Below are 24,992 nucleotides of genomic sequence, written 5' to 3' on the forward strand. Positions count from 1 at the left end.
AGAAAACTTTATAGAATTGACTGGTAAGAGCTAAAGAGGTATTTAATTTCATGTACTTTTTTTCACAAATAAATCCTTATTTGTGAAATCAAAAAAAAAGTTTAGCCAAACGGCCATTATGTTTTTCCTTGGCCCGAACCATATACAGTACGAGTAAGATGTACCATAAATCTACTCAAATTGGTATATAATTCGTTGATAACTCTTACCAAGCAAGAACTAAGTTACAAACCTTGTATTTGTCTACCAGTCCCAAACCTAGTCTACTATTGGAGACTTGACAAAAGAACAACATACCCAGTGGCTACAAATGCAATTATGTGAATGCAAATTTCCCAGTGGCTTCAAGATGCGTAGTGTTTGATAGGCCGATCTACCAGCATCTTAATAGTTGTCTTTTCTGATAACCTTGAGGTTTTTATACAATTCTGCAGATCCTTGTCACAAGCAATCAACACCCAATCACCCTCATCATCTTGATACTTGATGCTAAATGTGTCTCTCTCCACTTTCAGCCTCTCAATCACACTATCTTCCAAGTCTACCATTCTTGATGAATCGAGCAATTCAAATTTTATAGCAACTTCGTTATAAGTTGCCTTCACAGTTATCATATCTGTATCTTGCAGAGGGGGGATTCCTGGACAATAAGAATCTGTTCTACTCGGGTCCTCATCACTAACTCTCCCAAGCTTAGATGAACGCCGGCTGTCCAGCTTCTTCTTGTGAGACCGCCACCTTTTAATACCATTGTCTCGACATATGCGCTTGAATTTCGATCGGCTAACTAAAACCAGTAAACATGTAGGAAAAAATACACAACTATGGAATAAGTATTTCTACAACAATAATTTCATTACTGGTTTACATAATATGAGCAAGCACAAGAACAAGGTCAGAAAAACATACCATTAAAATGCTTCGCTACATCATCCTGTAGTTTACCAAAATGCGCGCTTAGAATATCATAACTATACTCGTTTTCAGATGGTTTCCCTTCTTTTGATGTTTCCTCTATGCATGTTTTATGTAAAACATGATTGCAGGAGTCAACTTTTTCTGCACCCACAACAAGCCCATATTTGTGCATGGTGTGTTGATGAGGTGGTGATTTTTCAGTTCGAAAATTTGAAGACTGAGTTTCAGCATTCGTCGCATACCCATCTTGAACATGCAATTCTTGAGCTGCATCCCCTGCAAAATCTATAAATGAAGTAAAAACCAACTTTCATTTACATTCCGAGCTGTTATTTATTTATCCATGCAATACCAAAATAACAAAACAAAAACAGTGAAGAAGAGAGGAGAGCACACTTATAAGTGTTTAAGAAGTTCAGCAAACTACTTTGTGTTATAAAACCCATGCCTCGTATCATCATATGAAACCCACAAGTACAATAACATAAGAGAAAAAATAACCAATAGACATATACACTATATCCATATCATTCTTACATTCATGAGTGGACTACATTATGACTAATGTGCTGCATACTGTATCAGAATCATCACGATAAGTGACGAAAGGTGTAACTAGGGTGTTGGGATATACTTACGGGTCCACATGTAACAGAAAATCTGATTCCACGAAAAATGATTCTCAAACAGTCATAACAGATCCTAACCAATTGGGCCAAATGAGAATTAACATGTGATAGGCATCAGGAGCACCAGTCTAGACTTAGAATATGACCATAGTAGTGATCTGTATATAGAAGTCTAGAAACTACAATTATGCTTATAACCAGACAGAGATAGCAAATAACGGCATATATTCATAATAATTTGAATGCATATAAAATGGAGAAAGAAAAAGTGATCATTTGTATTTTAAACTGCATATGACAAATAAATCAATTAACATTTTAATTGTTGATGATGATTAATGTCACAAACACTGAAACTCGATCAACCTTTATGCTAAATAACAAATTTGTCTCTGCCCATTTTATATAATAACCAATAACATATTTTCACTCTGCAATTCCTGAGGCATCAAGGAGTTCATACTTTACAGCTACTCCATAAAAAGGTAGCTTCAAATGAACTAATTTCTTGTCTTGGTTTGTGTGAGCAACAACAGCAGTATTGTACCCTCAATATGTACTCTCATAAGCTTGCAGGAACTGTTACTGCCTACTCTTATCTTGCCAGATTTCTGCCTTTTAATGTTATAATCTATACATATGCATTAATTGGACTGACTTTATAACCAATAAATATTCAAAACCTACAAGAGATAAAAAAATGTTAACAATTAAATCATAACTGGTTTGAGCACGGTTGGATAGCTCAAGTGGTTAAGAGCTTATCCTCTGTCGCCCCAGGTGCTATAAGCCATATTTGTCAAAAACATCATAACTGGTTTATGATTTAAGCAAAATGAGATAGAAGCGCAAGAACATGTTATACGAAGCTTTTTGTGAAAGCTCATCATCCACTGGTTCTCCAAAACTCCCCTAGAAGCCCTAAATATAAGAATCTGTTCTCCTGGGTCCTCATCACTAACTCTCACAAGCTTAGATGAACGCCGACTGTCCAGCTTCTTCTTGCAGGATCGCCACCTTTTAATACCATCATCTCGACATATGCGTTTAAATTTCGATCGGCTAACTAAAACCATTAAACATGTAGAAAAAGATATACAACTATAAAATAAGTATACCTACAACAATAATATCATAACTGGTTTATATAATATGGCAAGAACAAGAACAAGGTCGGAAAACATACCATTAAAAAGGTTTGTTACATCATCCCGTAGTCCGCCAAAATGCGAGCTTCGAATATCATAACTATACTCGTTTTCAGATGGTTTCCCTTCTTTTGATGTTTCCGCTATGCATGTTTTATGTGAAACATGAATGTAGGAGTCAACTTTTTCTGCACCCACAATAAGCCCCTTTATGTGCATAGAATCTTCCACTATTGGTAGCTGATGCGAATGATCCAACATCAATCGGTCTTCTTCAATTTCCATGGTTTCTTGATGAGGTGGTGATTTTTCAGTTTGAAAATTTGAAGACTGAGTTTCAGCATATATAGCATACCAATCATCTTGACCATACAATTCTTTAACTGCATCTCCTGCAAAATCGATAAACTAAGTAAAAACCAACTTCCATTTACATTCCGAGCTGTTATCTATTTATCCATGCAAGACCAAAATAACAAAACAGAAACAGTGAAGAAGAGTGGATGAGTGGATGAGCACACTTAAAAGTGTTTAAGTTCAGCAAACTACTTTGTGTTATGGAGCCATGCCCCATCATCATATGAAAATGAAACCCACGAATATAATAACATGAGAGGAAACCGACCAATATACATATACAATATATCCATATTATAGTCACATGCATGGGTGGACTACATTATGACTAATGTGCTGCATACTGAATCAGAGTCAACAGGATAAGTGACGAAAGGTGTAACTAGGGTTTTGGGATATTCTTACGAGTCCCCGTGTAACAGAAAATCTGATTCCACGAAGCATGATTCAGTCATAATAGATCCTAACCAATTGGGCTTCCAAGGTTCTATATTGTTCCCATATTGTTTTAAGGGTTTTTCGATGGCAGTCCTGCAAACCATGCTACACATGGACTTCACACGAGGAAACGTACTAGTATCATTAGACTAACGAGAATTAACACGTGATAGGCATCAGGAGCAATAGTCTAAGCTTAGAATATGACTAAAGTAGTGATCTGTATATAGAAGTCTAAAAAGTAGAAACTACAATTATACACATAACCAGACATAGTAAGCAAATAACGGCATATATGCATTATAATTTGAATTCATATAGGATGGAGAAAGAATAAGTGAGGAATCATATTTAAACTGCACATGACAAATAAATCAATTAACATTTTAATTGTCACTGATAAATAATGTCACAAACATTGAAACTCCATCAACCTCCATACTTGTTCATTTTGTCTCCGTCCATTTTGTAACATAACCAATAATATGTCACTCTGCGATTCCTGATGCATCAAGCAGTTCATACTTTACAGCTACTTCATAAAAGGTAGCTTCAAATCTATACATAAGCATTACTTGGACTGACTTTATAACAATTAAATATTCAAAACCTACAAGAGATAGAATTTCTTCAACAATTAAATCATAATAACTAATTTATGATGTAAGCAAAATGAGATAAAAGCGCAAGAACATGTTATAAGAAGCTTTTTGTGGAAACTCATCGTCCACTGGTTCTCCAGAATTCCCCTAGAAGCCCTAAATATAAGACCCATTTCAGGATATTCATCCCTTCTATTGATGTTTCCTCTATGTATATTTAATTTATAACTTAAATGGTGGAACTATCTTTTTTCCGGTTACCAAATAACCCCTAATATAAAATAGGCTGCCAAGTGGTCAATAAAGCGACTCAAGTCCACATGAAGGAACAACTGAAATAAGCCCAACTCATGCAAACATGCTCGAATGCACCTAGAACTCGCGGACAGTATTTGGTCTTGGACGACCTCATCTCCTGTCTACCACCCTACCTACAATCAGAGATGATCCAATCCATCCTAAGCAACAAGGAGTCTTCTCCGAGACCTAAGGCCTAGTTCTTAGTCACCCGTCCAAGTGTCCGCATGCAACCAACACATTGACACCTGCCCACCAAAAGCTGACATAGATTAGATCATGCATGGGGCTCTAGATCTTACTCACCAAACTTCCAACGACTTTGAGCCTTGGTCAACACATCACCCATGTGAGACATGCAGACCTCATACCTCTGATACAGGGAAAGCCTACGAATTTCTCAGCTTCGTGATCAAAGCAAATTTATGTTACCCATCTCTGTTCTATACTAATATTTCTATTTGCTGCAGTAATATACAAAGACTAAAAATACAGTATTAAATGCATATCCAACACCTTGACTAGCTGGTTCATCAACTAATAAGTAACCGAATGAAACAAAAACCAACTTCTGTTTATGGTATGAGCTGACAAGCTGTCATAGTCAGAAAAGTATAGAATCTATGATATCACACAAAAATGTTTCCTTGACTAACATTGAAACATACCTTTCCACCATTGTATTTGACACGCAGCACTAAGTATGTGCAATATTATGAGTAGAGATGGAATCATGTGGTGCCTCTTTAAGTCTTTAGTGTTAAATTAAATTATTCCATGACTTGCAATTCTGAAAACGTGACAAGTAGCATGCCATCTCCAAAGATTGAACTGATGGGAGAGTCATTCAGATTTTCATCTAAGTGAATTGATAAAAATTCAATTAAATGCACATCTTTCATAGGTTTTATAATCACTCAGCTGATGATTGGCTTCACCATCTGCTTTTAAACTACTGGACTGGATTATGGGAAATTTTTAAAGAGTAATGCTACGCACCCCAAATCTTGTCCCAAATTCTTTTACCAAATGATGTGGCGAACAATGGCTGATTTTAATTAGGTGGTTTATGTGCATACATGAGCTCCCATTATAATTAATTAATGTGAGTGAAACCAATCAAATATTGCCAACTAGGATTTGGGGGGGAAATTACGAACAATTTTTGGGGTACCTAGCATTTTCCAATTTTAAATTATAAATTAGGGTTCTCCAGCATATTCTAATTTGGGGGTTTATAAGAGTCGCGCAACCCGAAACACTTGTAAATCAAACATACTAAAATGGCACCATAAAAATATAAAATAGAAAAAATGTTTATTAAAAAGGCTTATAATACCTTGGTTTCCCACTGCAACCCCTTCTTGGGGCGTTATAGCATCCCAATCAAATTCCACATTTGGACACTGTTGGAAGGCATGAGCTCCATCTTGGGCCTGAAACATGTTAGCTTCCTCATTCTCTTCCGGTGCAATAAACTTGTTACTCTGCGCCAGAAGCTCCCCTGTATCAGCGCCCACACACAACCCACTTCCAAAATCCATAGCATCTGCACCTCTTTCAACACGCTTTTCGTGTGATGTTAAAGGACGGTCAGGAGACATTAATTCACCTTTAGCACTATAATTGGGAAAATTAAGCTTAGCATTTCGACCTCTTAACCTAAATGCCGCATGATCAAACGCCAAAGCAGCTTCCTCTTCCGTGTCAAAGTTGCCAATAGAGACACCACGAATCTTGGCTTCCCATCCCCCAAAGGAATCCTTACTCACTCCCATATATCGGCATACTGATTTGACATATACCACTTCGTACAAAGCTCTAATCATACTAGTCACAGAATCATCCATGGCTTCCGATGATTTGACGGATGAGATTGATTCAACCAATCAGATCATCCACACAACTCTCTACTCAACTAATTGTTTGATCGAATGGATCGATTAGATTTTTAAGAAAATGGATCAAAATTCAAGTTCTTCAACAAAATCTCAAAGGGCACCTGTTGAAGTGTATCAGGTTAAGAGCATGTTATTATTTATATGATATATGATGTGCTTACTCACATTTAGAAAAACCATTACTTATTTTTTATAAGTAACCCCGAACAATTACCTATTTAATATTTATGAATAAAATAATCCTCTCTCTCTTTCTTTCTTTGTCTATTCTCTCCTTTTCCCCTTCTCTCCCTCAAATTTATTATCAAAATAATTTTAAGAGAACAAATATAAGGATTACTATTAGGGTTGATACTAAAAATAGATTACCTAAATCCCCTTCTCTCCCTCAAATTTATTATCAAAATAATTTTAAGAGAACAAATATAAGGATTACTATTAGGGTTGATACTAAAAATAGATTACCTAAATCATTAAGAAACACTAACACTCATTATTTTATATTATTTATAAATCAATAAGAAACACTAACACTCATTATTTTATATTATTTATAAATAATAATGAGATAGGTAACCTATTGGACTCGCTCTACTACCCAAAACTAGGGATTCGCAAACCGACCCCACCTAGTATCTGCAACCAGCGCAAGAAGCGCAAATATTATGCTGAAATATTACAGCACCAATCATAATTTTTTTTCTAATTATAAATAATATTTTTAATTATTTGATTTATATACAATTTATTATTTATAAGTAATTTCAAATATAATTATTAATTAATAATTAAAATATTTCAAATTTAAACATCTTTAGCATTATTGTTATGCTTATAAATCATATTATAGAAAATAGTGTCCTTTTATTTATAAAAATAATTATTCAACCTTTTAATTATAATGATTATGTTGATAATATGCATATTTCCACGTGTTTACAAATACTTTAAAACAAAAGTTCGATAAAAATATATTTATCCAAATTTAGATTCAATACTCCAATATTTTGTGAATTTCATTAAATTCGAACCTAAATTTAATAAAGTCAAAATAATATATATTTATATAAATATTACCTATATTGTATGTATAGTGCATATCGTTAACAAAAAATAATATATGTATGCTTAAATATTTTAATTAAAATACAAAAAACTAAAACTTTTATTTTTAACATTTTTTTATAATTAACTAATTTTTGACAACCCGATCTTTAACCGATTTTTGGAGAAAAATGAATTTCAACTCGTTTAACGCTTAATTGAGATAGAATCTGTTCGAGCATCAGTCAATTGGTAATTAACCGTCGATTTTTTAAACACCGAGCATTTCACATTATTAATTTAAAATAATAAATAGACGCAAGCATGGACAGGGAGTACTTGCTGTAAACTTCTTCGTCGCTGCGGACAAATGCTCGGGCATGAGATGAGAGAATGACTGAACAGTCCGAAGAAACCTCGTTACGGTTATAGACTTATTAAAGTTAAACAGATGAACTTCTGAACCTTTTAACAAATACCACTTTCTAAACGAACCGAAATCAATCTTTGCAAGTCTGAACATATAAAGTGAAACTACTATGGAGTCTGAATCTAGATATACAAATACTATGAATATTCTTTATTAATTACTCCCCTTTTTTTTATCTATTTCCGATTAATATATCGAGACTGTTTATAACATGAGACAAATAATTAATTTACGTTTAACTTATAACATGAGACGGGGAGCAGTGTGTATGATGCAATCATCCAAAAGACCAAAAAGAAAACTGACGATTTGGCATTGCTGTGCCCCTTTTTTTTTTCCTACAAACAAAGGCATTGCTGTGTCCTTACTTGAATAAACTGATGAACCTTTTCAATATGTCTGATCTTATTATGAAGAATGAACCATTTGAAATCATGTGAATGCAAAAGTTGTTTCAATAAACAACTTTTTATTAGAAATAGGGAGGTATTCTGCAAAAGCATCTTTCTGCTGATAGTTAAAATAATTAAATCATTTTTAACCCTTCCCAACTTTTAACTTATAATCGTAGTATCAATACATTTTTTCTTAAAAAATATGTAAAATCTTTAGACAATCTTTTTATCGGTTATATATGTTGAAAAAGTTTTTAAATAAAATCTTATATTATTTATGATCATATCAATATAATATTTTTATAATAACATGAAAAGCTAACTTTCAAAAATAACCAACAATAACATCTGATCCAATTTGTTGCGCACTTTAGAGATCACAAAATGTTGTATTCGATTGGAATGGATAAATGTAAAAATAGTGAAACAAAATTTAAATTTGAATTATTTATTTAAAAAAATTACTTCTTTTACCATTCCAATTAGGGTTAAAAATGGGGCGGGTTCGGGGCGGGGACTTCATTTCCCAGCCCCGCCCCATATATATTTTTCCTACCCCGTCCCCGCCCCATTCCCCGCGGGGATTTATTTTTAATCCCCATCCCCGCCCCATCGGGGATTTAATATAATATCGCCCCGCCTCGCCCCGCTGCTATAATATTACACTTTATATAATTACTTTAATATTTAGTAATTTTTTTTCAGATTTTAATAAAAAAATACCAGACATGAATATTAAAAGCAAAAAATTAAATATAATAGAAATCAAAGAGACATGTTATACATTGTATATTATACTTTTGTGTATTATAAAATAATAATATTAAATATAATGAATATATCATATTAAATATAATTATTTATTTATATTAAATATATGCGGGGCGGGGAATCCCCGCGGGGATTCAACAAATACCATACTTGCCCCATATTTTGGCGGGGCAAAAAATCATTCCCCGTCGCTACCCCATTCCCCATATTAGCGGGGCGGATCTGCCCCATTCGGGACAGGTCGGGGCGGGTTCCCCATTTTCTCCACCCCATTTTTAACCCTAATTCCAATCCTTATCCCTATATTTAAAGGTGACACCTCCTGTTTAAGAATGAATGGTCCAATCTCTATTACTGTATAGCGATTCTCATTAAAATAATTTTATTTTCACTCACTCTTAGCAAAACTTTTCTCATACTTTTAGTGGTTCTATTTTATTGTAGCGAATAAAATGGAATACAATGAATTAAGCAAATACGAGAAAATATAAGAGGTAGGGGAGTTTTTAAACAAAAGAAATGAATAGTACAAAAATGTTATGAAATTTGAGAGCAAATCAATATACTTATATGAAGGAGAATCATGGGGCGTTTAGGTGGCGACTCTGAAAGAGCTCCATTCTATTTTTCTAATTTTCTGGAATTTTTGGATGAAAAAGTATCAAAAATAAAAATTGCCTTTTTTAGTTTCGGATATATTGGAAGAAAGTTTCAGACCTACCTTTTTCAAAATCTAAATCTAATACCATAATGAGTTACACTATGCTAGATGTTTTGAATGACGATAGAGATGATTGGCTAATAAGAGTAAGAGTTTGTCGGATGTGGTAGTCGACAAATTCAAACACGGGAGAACAATATAGTCTTGACATGATATTGATAGATGAAAAAGTTAATAGATTAACTGTGAGTGATATATGTTTGTTCTTTATTTTTTTATAATATTTGTTTTGTTCATCGGATATGTTTGTTATTGTTAATTTTTATATGGTTTACTTTGTATACATGAAAAGATTATTCATGCAATACTTTCACAATATCTGTTTGTTCGGTTCAAGCACCTTTTAAGTGAAACTGTATATACAATATAAATAAAGGTTGTTGCAAGGGTAGTTATAGACCGAGATCTTATGGATTTAAATTGATGTTTTTGCAGACAATCAATCCAAAAAAGGAAGGAATCACTAATAAACCCGTGCATGGATTGGAGTTCATGTGTCCCGAAATGATTCATGTTCGTACAACTAGAACATAATGTTTATCCCTATTAAAATTAGGGATGGTTTCAAAGTTTTATCTCAATATCTTTTAACTTTTACGCACCTATGTTAAACACAATCAAAATTAAGATTTGTTGTGCTTTGAATCGTTAATTACATGCAAATTTTTATTTTCATTTTTTCACTCATGAATTATAGTCCGATTTTGTAATTTTATATATTAATATTGGTATTGCATCGAGATGTTTAAAATATAAAATTATTTTATTCTATTAATATTAATTTTGAATCATTAATATAATTTTTATAAGCTGCCGCAAATTTATTTTATATTATAAATATTTATATTAAATCATTAATATAATTTTTATAATCCGCTATGAGGGAATAACGGATCAAACGTGGAAAGAAATGTAATTTTTGAACAATTATTTATAATATTTCAATTTCATTTCATTTTTTTCAAATTCATTCATACCAACTGATAAAGACGAGATTTCTTATAATCAAAGAAATATGATCGTGTATACTTCTACAGTTCTATTTGCATAATCTGATGAACCTTTTAAACCTTCTCTTTTTTGTTTTTGGATGAACCTTTCAGAACAATTTCAAACCCTCACCCCAACTACTTTGTTATCGGAGACTAGAAAGGGACAGACAAATAGTACAATATTTTATTTTTTTCTGCGTGTTTAAATCCCCATTCCCCTGCCTCTATCCGTATATATTCTAGCAAGGAGAGCTCAAAACTTCAAATTAACTCTCATTCTATTTTTCCTCTTCATTCAATAAATATTCAGATGTCTTCTCCAGCTCCACAATTCATTTTCAGCAACTATTCTACGCAACTTAATGTTGCATTCATCAACATAACACCCTCACAAGCACGCGAAAATGGCAACCATGCTATTGTTGGCATTTTCGGAATAGCTCTTTCAGTCCTCCTCACAGCCTTGCAACTCAAGTACCAAGCAGGAACCGATTCTGCATTCCAGGATCACCCTATAGCGATGGCGATCGCTATAGCCAGTTTCCTTCTTTTCTGCTTGGTATGCGACTTGGAACAATACTTTGGCTCCACTCGTCGTAACTCAGCTTTTGCAATAGTATTGCATCACTTGCTCAGATTGCTTGGTTTCCTTTCACTAGCATCGTTGGCCTCTGTCATTTTCTCGACATCCACAAGCTCGACTTCGTCACTCATTTTTTATCTGATTTTCTTATGCTTTTTTGCAGTAAGGTCAGGTTTGCACTGGATTCAGAATAGAAAGTTAGATAGAAACAGAGGAGCCTGCAATTTTCACAATTTATGTTGAAATATAACATAAAATCCATTTGGGACCTTCCTCTAACACCTTAAAGTTTTAGATGGACTGTTTCTCAACATGGTCGTGATCCACTTGCACCCCCACATTTTGTTTATAGTGACTAATTTGTGTACCGTAGAGCTTCTGTGAATGTTCTTTAGTCACATCTACTACGCATGAATCGGACCATGGAAGCACTGAATTTGGGATCAGAAGAATGGATGATTGAATGGTGTTTGAATAGTTGTAAAATAAATTGAAGCATAACAGAGTTGTTCTTTCGCCATGAGCAGGAGTTCAAAATTGTTATTTGAGGCTTTACTATTACCCTAATTCTCTTATGTTTATGTGGAAGAGTTAAATGTAGAAATCTGAACCTGTATTTTGTGTCTCTGGCCGTACACAAACTATATAAACAATAAATTTCTAGATTCGTTCCTAAACTTAAACATGATTATTTATAATAATATATATGACAAAATTATAGAAAAAATGCTTGATATACATAACTATGTACAAAATTTTGAACATGTGGTGGGTTTTAATTGGAATGACCGCATGGATTTACATTAACCATCCCAATCAAAACTCACCACCCCACCACATCAACTATCAACTGTCACATCATCATTATGTACAAATTTTCCGTACACAACTATGTGCACGTAACACTACTCAAATAATCAATAAGGTGTTCCTATCTCAGCACCCGACAACTGATCCTTTGAACTTTGAACCTTTTAAGTCCATGAATCGAACCGTATCGAATCACATGTGCTCATCCTTAGTGGCTATTCAAAGTTTTTATATTCGTCATTTGAAGTCTTGAACCTTTTAAGCAAGACATGTTGCTTTTTGAACACCAGAACACCTTTTGTTGGTGTTAAGGTGTAGTGAATCTTTTCCATCAAAATTTTGACCTGTTCTGTATCACTGTATGACATAAAAATTAAGGTCTTTGAACTGTTTTCTTTTAATAAAGCTCCTTTATTTGTTGTTTTGTCTTCCGAGAAAAAGAGTCACCTTAGGTCATGCATGACCTCCGGTAGAACTTTTCCTTTAGAAAAATCCCTAATCAGGACAAATTGGATTATAAATATTTGAATATGAGGATTGTCAATTTTTACTCTGTGTTAAATACTTGATAAATAAATAATTTTGATGATATTTAGGTACTGTTTGGAAACATGGATTTCATTTGAAATGTAGGATTTCAAATCCAGAATTTGAAATCCAGAATTTGAAATCCAAATCCATTGTTTGGGAATATTAGAATTTCAAATCCTGGATTTGAAATCCAAATCCACTGTTTGGGATATCTTAGTATTTCAAAAGCTGAATTTGAAATTTAAACAAATTTTTACGTAAAAACTTAATCATAACTCCAAATTTAATCACAAATGCGTACTTGAATATTTATCTAAATAATATTTTGAAGTTGGCGATACATGAAGATAGATATTTAATCTCATTCAAAATTACAAATAAAGTCTAAGATAAAATTCAAACAAAAATACAAAAACTTCACAGAGACATGTATAATTGATCAAACAAAAATACCAAATTCAAGAATCTCAACCTTAACACAAAAATGCTAATCAAGCACTGATAACTATACTGCAGAAACCTGAAATTATATCTGAAATGCTAGCACAATCCGGCGTTACTCACACTACACGCTAGCACAATGGCTTGTTCACCAAATCTCCGGCATTACTCACACTACACGCTAGCACAATGGCTTGTTCACCAAATCTCCGGCATTACTCACACTACACGCTAGCACAATCCCGTTCCCAAAATAGCCCTTCGGCAAGGGAGGATTCACCAATCTTGATCTTCCGTCAACAACAAATAATAGCTTGAGTTGTTGGTCTGGTTTCATCTGAAGAGCTTCAGTTCTTGCCCGCCACACCAAGGCCGTGAGGGCCACAAATGTGGAGCAGTTCTTGATGGTCCCGTCTTCCATGATCAACTTCTTTAACCTCATTAGCTTCTCTTGATCGAAGTTGAATGCTTTGTAAACCATCTCAGATTCTCTTATAACAAGTCCAACACCTTCTGTGTTCTTCTTGTCACCATCAGGCTTAAAACAATACACTGTCTGAATTATTGAAGCAATATTCTGATCGAGATTCGACAAGTAATAGTATTCTGGAATGTGCATAAAGACTTTAGCATGAGGAAAAAGACTGAGAAAGCAGAAAGATTAAAACATGGAGCAAGTATAGGAGTTTCCATCTTTCATAAATTTCCAAGATTTTGATAAAAACAAAAACCCAATAAACAGTTTCGAATTACAAGTTAATATCACAATCAAAATTCAGAAAAGATTCTACCTTATCTTTGAACAAAAAAGTATACCTGAATCAGATGATGACTTCCCAGCAGAAGAGGCCAGTAACATTCTGATTCAAGTGTTTAGGATCAAGTACACCAGACCCTCACACTTTAGATTATGAGCTGTATGTATGTAAATAAATAGAAAGAATGCTGGCATTTCTCAATCAAATGAATCCATTATAAATGCAAGCGAAAATCGTGCTGCACTTTAACATGACAACCCACAGAACCACATAGAAAAAATGTATAAAAGTCATAGAACTCCAGTCCCTCCTACTAGATATTCTTCAAACATTGTTTTGGCAAGTTGATCTCTAAATTCAGTCCACTCATTGGTAGATCGAGCAGTTGAGATGAAATCCTCTTCTTTATCTTCCACATCAATTGCTTCCATAGCTTCTAGCTCTTCTTCAACCTCTTGCATATATGTTGTTTCTTCCATGTTTTCACAGATTATATACACAAATTTAAAATTTTAAAATGAGAGCAGAAATTTAAAATGACAACTACACAGATTATATACACAAAGTTAAACCCTAATCACAAAAATGAGAGCAGTGAAATCATAAATCATAGGCAGACACATAGGCAGACTTCTAAAAATTATTCAATTCACTTTCACAGGTTTTTTATTAAATCATAAATCTTTAAGCACAAAGTCGCAACAGAAATACCACAGGTCTCAACATATTATTTATAATATAAGTCTAAATTATATACTTAGAAAAAACTTCAAATTCAGGAAGAAGGTTACAAAACGACCTAATTATACAGTTCTAGATTTAGAATTCAAAACATCTGCATATAATACAGGCATCTGATGGGCGAAGCCCTGGGGTCTTTGCCAGCCAAGGATCTTAAAGGCCTGGAAACTAAACTACAGAATGGACTTTGCAGAGTCCGCTCCAAAAAGGTCCTTATACATTCATAGAATATGCTGATTATTTCCTAATAAGAATTACTTGTTGAAGTACTGATTCAGAATATATAAACTGCAAAATGAACTTCTATTTGCTGAAATCGAATTCATGCGGAAGAGGGTTAGTGCTCATTTAATTAGTATATATTTCTCTATATTATTCCTTCATTTATTTCCAAAGTGCTCTTTATTTATGAGACTAAAGGTAAGGTTTGCGTGTACTGAGACTCCTTGGATTGTAACTAGTTCTATAGCTCAAATTCCTAATTAAACTGACCAAAAGCACAACTTTCATGTTTCTAGATTTGCCAGTATTGGATTGTATTCGAAACGGAAGGGTCTTTGGAATGGCAGGACTGGAAGGAAGATGTAATTGCTCTGGAGATGCGAAGCTTTAGTCGTTTTGCCATTACGCAAACACTTAAGCTAGCAGTGAAATGATAATTGAGAGGGGTCTATATAACATGGAGAGATGGACGTATTTATGTGAATACAGTGTATGTTACAGTAGCAGATAGTCTGAGCGAAATGTGTACAAATCGGAAATGTGTACCCGAAATATTATATCGAGGCACGCACCTAGTGAGTAGGCTATAATTGAGAATCATTACTCCTCAACTAATTCAAATTTTTACAATATATAACACCCAAACCTGATTTTACCTCGTCTACTGTATAGGCAACAGATTAGGTCTTTGTGATAGAATTCAAATCACCTGCCATCTAGCAGTTCTGGACAATATACATATACACACAGATTATATACAGAAGGTTAAACCCTAATTACAAAAATCAGAGCACTGAAATCAATTACACGCACATATATACATATAAATATCAAATTAAGCAACAAATTGATAACAATATAATCCAATACTGGCAAGAGAGACAAGGAGAAAGAGAGATACAGAGAGGGCGATAGGAAGAGAGAGAGAGGGGGAGAGAGAGGGAGAGAGAGAGAGGCAGAAAGGGAGCGAGAGGGAGCGAGAGGGAGAGGGAGAGGGAGAGAGAGAGGTGGAGAGAGGGAGAATTGCACCTTCGGAGACGGAAGGATGGCCGGAGCGAGCAGCAGCGTGAAAGCAGGGGAGAAGAGGAGCGAGCAGCAGAGTGGATCGGGAAGGAGGAGCTGGAGTGTGCGTTTAGTTTTTTTATTTCAAATGACATGTTTTGGAATGGCATTTCAAATTATTCTATTTTGACTTGTGTTTAAGTTTGGATGGAATTGAACAAATCCAAATTCTGAATTTTTAAAATTTGCCAAACAAGAGATTTGCACAAATCTTGGATTTGAAATCAAATCCATGTTACCAAACAGGGCATTAAGTTATTCGGACTTGGTTAAAAGTGTTCAACGTGTCTGAATGTCACTAATAATTTGAAGATTTTACAATTTTTTACATCCAAAATATATAATAGAATATCTTTATCAATGTATGCTTAGGGTATTTAGTGTCGGACACGGTACTCAATCCCAAATAAAGAGTCTAGCTAAGACAGGATATTCATATATTTGAGTTGCACCCCTTTTTGGGTTAATTTGTCCTTGAGAAATAAGAAAAGAAATTCCATGCACATTGTGCAATGTTGCATTATTCTGCATAAATTAGTATGTAGGACAAAGATGTCATGCTGGTGAACCTTTTACATTGCTAGGCCGAAAGGTCGCACTTTAGAACAAGTCCAAATGTTCTGATACTCCTATAAAACTCTATATCAAGAAGAGTTGCAGAATCTCCAAATCAATTTCTTTTGGCTCTGCAAAGCATTATGATCATCAATTTTGGTCATGATGAGGTAACTGCTAATGATGCGGCTACAAGGAACATACTGATTCAGTTCTGGGAAGCAAGCACCGAGGCTACTGAAGGGGGGCGAAGATACTGTGAGCTTACCATACCAGAAAATTCATTTGAAATTCTTCCATATGAAGTCGGAGGCCTATCATTGTACCGGATGCACTCCATTTCTTGTACTCATAGAATACAACTTGATGATGAAGAAGATGACTACATAATACAGAGTAAGCAGCAAGAGGGAGTAATTAGTCGCGTATTCAGGTATAAAAGGCCTGAGATGACTCCTCACATATCTTTTTACTCTTTACATGAATACCCACATAGAGAGTTTGCTTTAAGTTGTGGGATTCAGCCTTCTTTGTGTTTCCCTCTATTTAAAACTGCTGATTGTTCTGGCCACCCCCGGGGTGTTGTTGAACTTGTCTCCACTTGTGAGCAAGACCTTGAAAACTTCAAGCAGTATTTCGAGTCATGCTTCTTTGTACAGGTGTGTGATTCAATCCATTTCCTCCTTTGTGTTTGAAGCAATGTAATATTCTTCATTACATGCCAATTTCATTCTTTACTTGCAGAAAATGAGGATGTATACATCAAGAGACTATATATTATTCAAGTTTTTAAGAAAAAATGTAAGTAAGACTTTGACATGAAAAGCTTTTAGTACACTTCAAATATGTTCAGACAATTGTTTGACTACATATATATACTTTTTGTATCAGGACCTAAATCCTGCACTCTGGCAAATGGACCATGTCTTGACACTGGTGTGTCAAAAATTCCCTTTGCATCTTGCTCAATTCTGGGTCCTGACCAACCCTAAATTAGGAGCCCTCAGCGTAATGTCTCAGAAAAGTAATCTAGATTCCGAAGAGTTGGCACCCTTGTGTAGGTTCAAAGATGCTTGTTTGCAGACGCACTTGAACATAGGTGAAGGCCTTGTTGGCAAAACATGTCTATTCCGTAAATCCTTTTCTTGCAGGAATATTAAAAAATTCAACATTACTAACTACCCCTTGGCACACTATGCACGAAGCTGTGTATCAATTGCTTGTTTTACAATATTCTTGCGTAGCTTTTTCCCACCATTTGGAGAATGTGTACTAGAGTTCTTTCTGCCTTCTCAAGAACTGTCTAATTATTACCCTCAAACCATGTCGAACTCTCTATTGACAACAGTGAAGGAGCATCTTCCATATTATACATTTGATTTAGGAGAAGAATTGGGAGAAGTGCCAACATTAGAAGTTATCAACTCTTCTTCAACCAGGGAAATATTTAAACGAACACACAAGAATGCTGTTGCAGTAATCAATTGTTAGTCCTTTTACCTATTTGTTTAGCTCGACATGTTCCAGCCTTCTTCTGTTTTTTATTTGGTAAATATATCAGCCCAACTAATTATTTTGTTGCTTTGCAGTAGATGAATTGGAAGAATCATCTGTTAAGCTGATAGAACCTCAGTCTCTCACTCCCAAACCTAATAGGTCTAAAGAAATTATTGATGAGGCAAACACTATGGAGATCAATCATTTCAGCCTGGAGATTACTCTGGAAGAGGCTATAAGGAACAGAGAATACACTGTGGCTGCTAGAAGAGGTAATACAACCTCAGTTGTGCAGGAAAAACTTCAAAGTGCATACTTTACCAAATATACAAGTCCTTGTAAAATTTATAAATTTTTTGCACTCCACCAAAATGGAAGACGGATTTTTGTTTTCTTGGTGGATTCACAGTAGATGAACTGCTCGAAGACGTTGGACATGATAAGACAACTGCAGTGGGTTCTAGTTCACAAACCAGGATATCACTACCTCATCAAGAAGTCGAAGAAGAAAAACTGACAGCCGATACTTCAGTTCAGAAACTGATCCTGACAGAAGATGTCTTCCGAATAAAAAACAAAGGGATTATTGTGGGAGCAGAAAATGTTGATAGACCAATCCAATTCGTGAGCAAAACAAGCTTACAGGATGAATTAGAAACAGAGAAACAAGCAGAAAAGAAATTCAGTTATGAGAGTCTTAGTCAGCATTTTGGAAGGCCACTAGACGATGTAGCAAAGAGATTTGGGAGTAAGTTCCCTTCTACCATGCTTATTTTAGTTTATTTGATTCCAAATTTTTTTCCTAAATGACGTGGCAGACCTATGACTAATTTTAATTGGATGGTTGTTGTGCGTACAAGATCCCATATTATTATTACTGTGAGTTGAACCAATCAAACATTGTCAACTAGATTTGGAAACACTTTTTGGTACCTAGCATTTCCTTTTTTAAATACAATATCTAATCTCAATTTTCACTATCTTAGTCAGTCGATCTACATTTAAACGCAAATGTAGAGATCTTGGTATCAAAAGATGGCAATATGGAAGGAGAAGTACGGATGACAATGTTTCCTCCAAGCTCAGAGAAAGATTGAATGCCAAGGAACCGAGTAAAAGAAGATATACTTGTTCAGGCATTTCTTCCGTGCAGGATAAATGCCTGAACAAGGTTGCTACTGCAGATAAAAGGCAAGACCCGAAGAAGATGATTGTAGAGGCAACATACTACGATGCTACCATAAGATTTGAACTACCTGGTTTTACAATTGCAGAATTAGAAGATAATATCAACGAGAGGCTGCACTTGGAGAGGCAAAGTTTCGTCATCAAGTATGAAGATGATGAGGGTGACTGGATATCAATTGCCTGCGACGAGGACTTGCAGGAATGCGTGGAAATATCAAAATCATCAAACAATACAACAATTAAGATGTCGCTGGATCCACGTATTAATCCCCAGGCACAGTGAATACAGATGTCACCTTGCTCCTAACACTAAAGAAGTCACGGTTCTCTGTCTCCTCTGTCTCCGTATATCAGTACTGTAATTTCAATCCTGTCTATGTTGTAATTTAACCTACATCAACGTGTAGATGCATTAGTGTTTATCCATCAATCGTCGCAGGTAAATTTGAGTGGAATTCTTTAGGCGTGGTAAATATTTAGCCGTTTATGATGAAGTGTAATTAACTGATCCGATTTTTTAGTGTGCTGACACACTGACAAACCACTTTTTAAGTGATGAGGTGGATTTTTATTAATTTTAATCTTATTAATAATCATGACCCTCTCGCTGTCACGCATGCATAAAAATATCCGTTAATCAAAATCTTGAACCTAACTAAATAAAGCAGTACACAATAAGAAAAACCATTAAATTAAATTGTGTAATTTATAGTTGGGAATAAATTATACATTACGCTATTTAACAATGGTTTGACACTAATGCAGGCCAGCTCATCATTCACGAGTCCTCTAATTTAAATTATATTAAAAATTATTTTTGATTGTTATATCTTGAATATTTTTATTAAATAAGATTATAGATAAAAATTTAAAAAATAATAATCCAAACTATCTCTTTTAATACCTTAAATTAAACTAATTGTAAAAATCAAAAAATATGTAAAAGGGACCAGAGAGTATATAGCTTGTCGGTCTTTGGTGGTTTGGCTTTTTCTTGTGTGGTCCTTGCATGAACTGAGAACCTTTTTGAACCCTTTCATTTTTTGTTTTCCATGAACCTCTTCAAATATATTCAGTAGAAGCAGCTTCTGGCTTTTGCTTTTCTTGACCCGTTTGTGTAACAGCTTCTGCTTCTTTTCCAAATATTTTATTCACTTATTTACTTCTCACTTCTGCTCCACTTCTCTAGTTTAAGCGAAAAGTCACTTCTTTTAAGCTTACTCAAACGGCCCCTTAGTTAACAGAAACTAGACAGGGACTTGGATGACAGATGCAATACAGTATTTTTCATAAACAAGTATATAAATGTAGGAAAGCTCATGGTACTTCAACAAACCTGCAAATCAACTCTGCCTCTTTTTTCTTCTTAAGTTACTGTTTCTATTTTCAGATGTCTCCTCACCAATTCATACTCAGCAACTATTCTATGCAACTCAATGTTGCATTCATCAACATAGCCCCCACACGAGCCCGAGAAAATAATAATCACGCGATTGTTGGCATTTTGGGGATAGCTGTTACAGTCCTCCTCAGCGCCTTGCAACTCAAGTACCAAGCAGGAACCGGTTCTGCATTCCAGGATCACCCGAGAGCCATGGTTTTCGCTATAGCTAGTTTCCTTGTTTTCTGCTTGGTATGCGACTTGGAACAATACTTTCGCTCTACTCATAAATAATGCAGCTTTTGCAACAGTACTGCACCACATCCTCAGATTGTTTGGTTTTATTTCACTAGCCTCTTTAGCCTTTGTCATTTTCTCGCCATCCACAAGCTCAAGGACGTCGCTCATTGTTTATCTGATTTTCCCCGGGTTTTTTTCAGCAAGGTCGGTTATTCACTGGATCCAGAATAGAAATTTACGTGGAAACAGAGGAGCCTGCAATTTTGATAATTCACACCCGCACCTTGTGGATAGGGACTATTTGAACTACGTAGATACTCTTCCAGTGTACCGCAGAGCTCCTGAGAATCTTGTTTAGTCACTTCTGGTCCCCTAGTTGTTTTTGGTTTACAATTCAGCATGTCAGCTTAAATCAGGGGGCTTTTGGCTCATGATTAATGAGCCCGGTTAACAAGAATCAGAACCTCAAACTCATGTGTTGGTATTTGGGTTAACCATTTTGTGGTACGGAATTTTTGAGTTGTAGGCTTTGTCAAGTTGTAATTACTTTGATTAACTGATACAAATCTTTAGCAGTGCAACGAAATTGAAGATCACATAAACCACAAATATCAAAGTCTTAATTAGTTACTTCCTCCGTCGCGGTCATTAGTTATCAAATGGGCTGGACACGGAGACCAAACACTGAATAAATAATGTGGAAACATGCCAGTGAATATAATTAAAAATAACATAAGTGAGAATAATGGTGGGATCCGTCGACAAGCAACTCGTCGCACAAATATGCAATGATCGTGAGATTTCGTTACATTTCCGACGTCCTTGAACCATGTACTTCTATTGTTTACGATGATTGATCGGAGGCTCAACCAACAACATGATTGATGTTTTCTTCAATGATCGTGAGATTTCGATGCATTTCCGCACGTCCTTGTCACAAGCGATCAAGATCCAAATGTCCTCATCATCTCGGTACTTAATACTGAAACTCTCCCTCTCCAAGTGCAGCCTCTCGATCACATTATTTTCTAACTCTGCAATCCCTGATGAATCAGATAAATCAAACCTTATAGTCACACCATTGAACATTGCCCTTACAGTCACCTCATTCAAGGTTTGGCTTATCTGATCAACAGCAGGTGCTTTTTCCCCGGGAGGCAAACCCGAATGAAAGTTTTTTCCAGCTTGTTCATCGTCACTTGATCTTCTCCTAAGATTAGATGACATGTTTCCTTTTATGCTTTTCTTGCCTCGTCGCCAGTCATTAATACCAAGACCTCTACACTTGCGTTTGAGTGTCGATCGACTAACTAACATATTGAACATTCTAAATAAGATGCACAGCTATAATAATGGTTCAACAGAAAATAACTTTTTTTTGAATAATGAAAGCTGAAAGAAGTGCAAGAACATAGAAGAGACCGACTCAACCATGAATTCTTACGAAGAAATTTAGTTTTAGTGTTTCTAACTGTGTAATTTGTTCGGCATTTCTTCACTAGATTAATATGTATGAATTGTACACCTTAATTATCTGTACTCGACTACATTGGCTTTGCAGCAGATGAAAGTGTTCAAGAATCACCTGTTAATAATATTGCTTATGCTCTCACTAATGAAGATGTGAACTATGCTCTAAATAATAAAGACGACATGAACCTCGAGAATGTTAGTAAGCATTTCGGAAGACCACTCAATGATGCAGCAAAGAGCTTTGGAGGTAGGTTATATTCTACTGTACTTCTATCTTTCAACTTACATTATTCCCAAAACATTCATTGCCTAAGCATTGTTGTGTATTTATTTTGATATTGAACATTTTAGTTAGCCGATCCACATTCAAGCGCATATGTAGAGGGCTCGGTATCAAGAGGTGGCAATCCGGGAAGAGAAGAATGAATGGTAACTTTTCATCTAGGCTCGGAAAAGGAATAAATCAGGAGCAACCAGGTAGAAGAAATTTTGGTAGCACCAGCATGGCAGCTGTGAATGAAACAGTTGTTGTGCATTCTAGCCAAGACTTGAATAAGATGATTGTAAAGGCAACTTATAAGGATGTTGCAATAAGGTTTAAACTACCTGATTTATCAGGAATTGCAGAGTTGGAAAATAATGTGATTGAGAGGCTGCATTTGAAGAGAAATAATTTCACCATCAAGTATCAAGACGAGGAGGGTGACTTGGTTTTGATTGCCTGTGACAAGGATGTGCGAGAATGTATTGAAATCTCGAGATCTTTGAAGGAAACGACAGTCAAATTGTTGCTTGATCTGCCTCTTAATCACAATGCACTTTGAAAGCATATGAGTACTACTCAGTACTCTCTTCCATTTTTTCCCTTTTCCAACAAAAATGTGCTTAAACTTGAGTTTCTGTGACAATTTGCTTGCTGTCTTCGTGTGGCGGAATGTAGATCACGGTAATACAATTCATCTTGATATAAAGTCTCGATATAAAGTCCATTTTTTGGTATATATTTCTAAATCTTTTGACAGTAAAATTATTATTTTTGAAATTTGTTTTATTTGAATTATTAATCATATATTTTATTCAATTTTGTTTAAAAAATTATAATTTTAAGTATAATTAAAGATTTAGAAATGTGTGTCAAAAAGTTCACACGCATTATGCACCGGTTTGTTTAGTGGAAGTTGTTTTGGCTTATACTTTTTTTGACCTGTAAATTAGTAGAATCACTTTTAAAAAGATGAGAATTCTTATTATTCTATTAGAATTTCTATTTTTTTTCAAATATTTTTCTTTGTTTTAAGCAAAAAATTACTTTTTTTAAACTTCTCCGCACGGTCGCTGTATTTCAACAAGGAGGCAGTACTTCGTTATACCTCAGTAATAGACGAATTGTTAATGCCTGTTTTCTAAAAACACTTTATCATTGACCGGGCAGAGAAGTTTAGTGGGTTAAATAATGACTAACCACAGAAACTTCCTAGTCTCTAAGCTGTAGTACATGAATAACTTGTTGAACCTTCCTATTCGTGTGATCCTTGGTGAACCTTTCACACATGTCCGGGTCCACCTATGTGGCTATGTATATGCCCCGGGTCTCTCTCTTTTATTTAATCAGTATATATGTCATGTTTACGGTAAAAGAAATTAGTTGTGAGAGACGTAAAATTTAGATAATAATATAAACGTATATAAGACTTACAAAATTTATTTTTGTAAATAAATATAAATGCTATTTGAAAATGTTAAAGGATTTTCTAACGATGTGAGCTAAAATTTATAGAGATCCTACAAGAAACTCATTATTAGAATATGATAGAATCTTGATTTATAATTCTAACAAATTTTGTAATGTTAATTTTTTTTTGTAAATAGATATAAATGCTATTTGAAAATGTTGAAGGATTTTCTAACGACGTGAGCTAAAATTTATGGAGATCCTACAAGAAACTCATCATTAGTATATGATAGAATCTTGATTTATAATTCTAACAAATTTTATAATGTTTTATATTGAAATTTTAAATTTTGTAACAAAATTTCTACCGAACTTAGTACATTAAAATAATTTGAAATTATTTATAAAATTCAAAATAACAACAATTTATTAATGTCAAAACATAATCCATTATCATAACAAATTTATATTCTTTCGTAGAAATCAAATCTATTAATATTAATAAATTAAACAAAGATTATATATTATTATTTAAAAGTATTCACAAAATCTCTTTTAGCATCAAAAAGTAAGTGTAAGAAATCAAAAAGTCTGTAAAAATGGGGCCAGAGAGTATATAATATCCCACCACCCCTGGTGGGTACTTTGTCTTTTTCTTGTGTGTGTCTTTTCCGCGTGTTTAGTCAGCAAAACAAGTATATAAATGAAGCAGAGATCCTGGTACTTCAACAGAACTGCAAATCAACTCTTCCTTCCTTTTTTTTTCCCTTCCTATTCTATTGTTTCTATTTTCAGATGTCTCCTCCTCACCAATTCATACTCACCAACTATTCTATGCAATTCAATGTTGCATTAATCAACATAGCCCCCACACGAGCCCGAGAAAATAATAATCACGCGATTGTTGGCATTTTGGGAATAGCTGTTACAGTCCTCCTCAGCGCCTTGCAACTCAAGTACCAAGCAGGAACTGATTCTGCATTCCAAGATCACCCCAGAGCCATGGTTTTCGCTATAGCAAGTTTCCTTGTTTTCTGCTTGGTATGCGACTTGGAACAATACTTTCGCTCTACTCATAATAGTGCAGCTTTTGCAACAGTACTACACCACATCCTCAGATTGTCTGGTTTCATTTCACTTGCATCTTTGGCCTTTGTCATTTTCTCGCCATCCACAAGCTCAAGGACGTCGCTCA

At 34.8% G+C, this 24,992-nt stretch overlaps 3 protein-coding genes across 7 annotated transcripts; 1 reads left to right on the plus strand and 2 right to left on the minus strand.

Annotated features, from left to right (window-relative positions):
• Positions 1 to 24: 24 nt before the first annotated feature.
• LOC108200421 (uncharacterized) lies at positions 25 to 6,449 on the minus strand. 2 transcript variants are annotated; one of them, XM_017368560.2, is made up of 4 exons: positions 5,729 to 6,449; positions 2,734 to 3,087; positions 910 to 1,194; positions 25 to 787 (listed from the first exon to the last, which is right to left on the minus strand). In XM_017368560.2, exons 1-4 carry the CDS (start codon positions 6,237 to 6,239, stop codon positions 345 to 347), a joined length of 1,593 nt encoding a protein of 530 aa, XP_017224049.1. In that variant the 5' UTR covers positions 6,240 to 6,449; the 3' UTR covers positions 25 to 344. The 2 variants fall into 2 exon arrangements, with proteins under 2 accessions (XP_017224049.1, XP_017224048.1); XM_017368559.2 differs by having other exon boundaries at positions 910 to 1,203; positions 5,729 to 6,424.
• Positions 6,450 to 12,904: 6,455 nt separating this feature from the next.
• Positions 12,905 to 16,021, minus strand: LOC108203139 (omega-hydroxypalmitate O-feruloyl transferase). 4 transcript variants are annotated; one of them, XM_017371898.2, is made up of 4 exons: positions 15,759 to 16,021; positions 15,386 to 15,454; positions 13,825 to 14,238; positions 12,905 to 13,614 (listed from the first exon to the last, which is right to left on the minus strand). In XM_017371898.2, exons 3-4 carry the CDS (start codon positions 13,865 to 13,867, stop codon positions 13,190 to 13,192), a joined length of 468 nt encoding a protein of 155 aa, XP_017227387.1. In that variant the 5' UTR covers positions 13,868 to 14,238; positions 15,386 to 15,454; positions 15,759 to 16,021; the 3' UTR covers positions 12,905 to 13,189. The 4 variants fall into 4 exon arrangements, with proteins under 4 accessions (XP_017227387.1, XP_063940643.1, XP_017227388.1 ...); XM_064084573.1 differs by having other exon boundaries at positions 13,825 to 14,339; XM_017371899.2 differs by lacking the exon at positions 15,386 to 15,454.
• A 6,251-nt stretch (positions 16,022 to 22,272) lies between these two features.
• Positions 22,273 to 22,949, plus strand: LOC135149726 (protein NLP7-like). The gene is made up of 2 exons (XM_064085546.1): positions 22,273 to 22,372; positions 22,477 to 22,949. The coding sequence occupies exons 1-2, from the start codon at positions 22,306 to 22,308 to the stop codon at positions 22,947 to 22,949; spliced, it is 540 nt and encodes a 179-aa protein (XP_063941616.1). The 5' UTR covers positions 22,273 to 22,305.
• The last annotated feature ends 2,043 nt before the right edge of the window (positions 22,950 to 24,992 follow it).

Source organism: Daucus carota, chromosome 9, assembly GCF_001625215.2.
Source record: "Daucus carota subsp. sativus chromosome 9, DH1 v3.0, whole genome shotgun sequence".
Lineage (NCBI taxonomy): Eukaryota > Viridiplantae > Streptophyta > Magnoliopsida > Apiales > Apiaceae > Daucus > Daucus carota.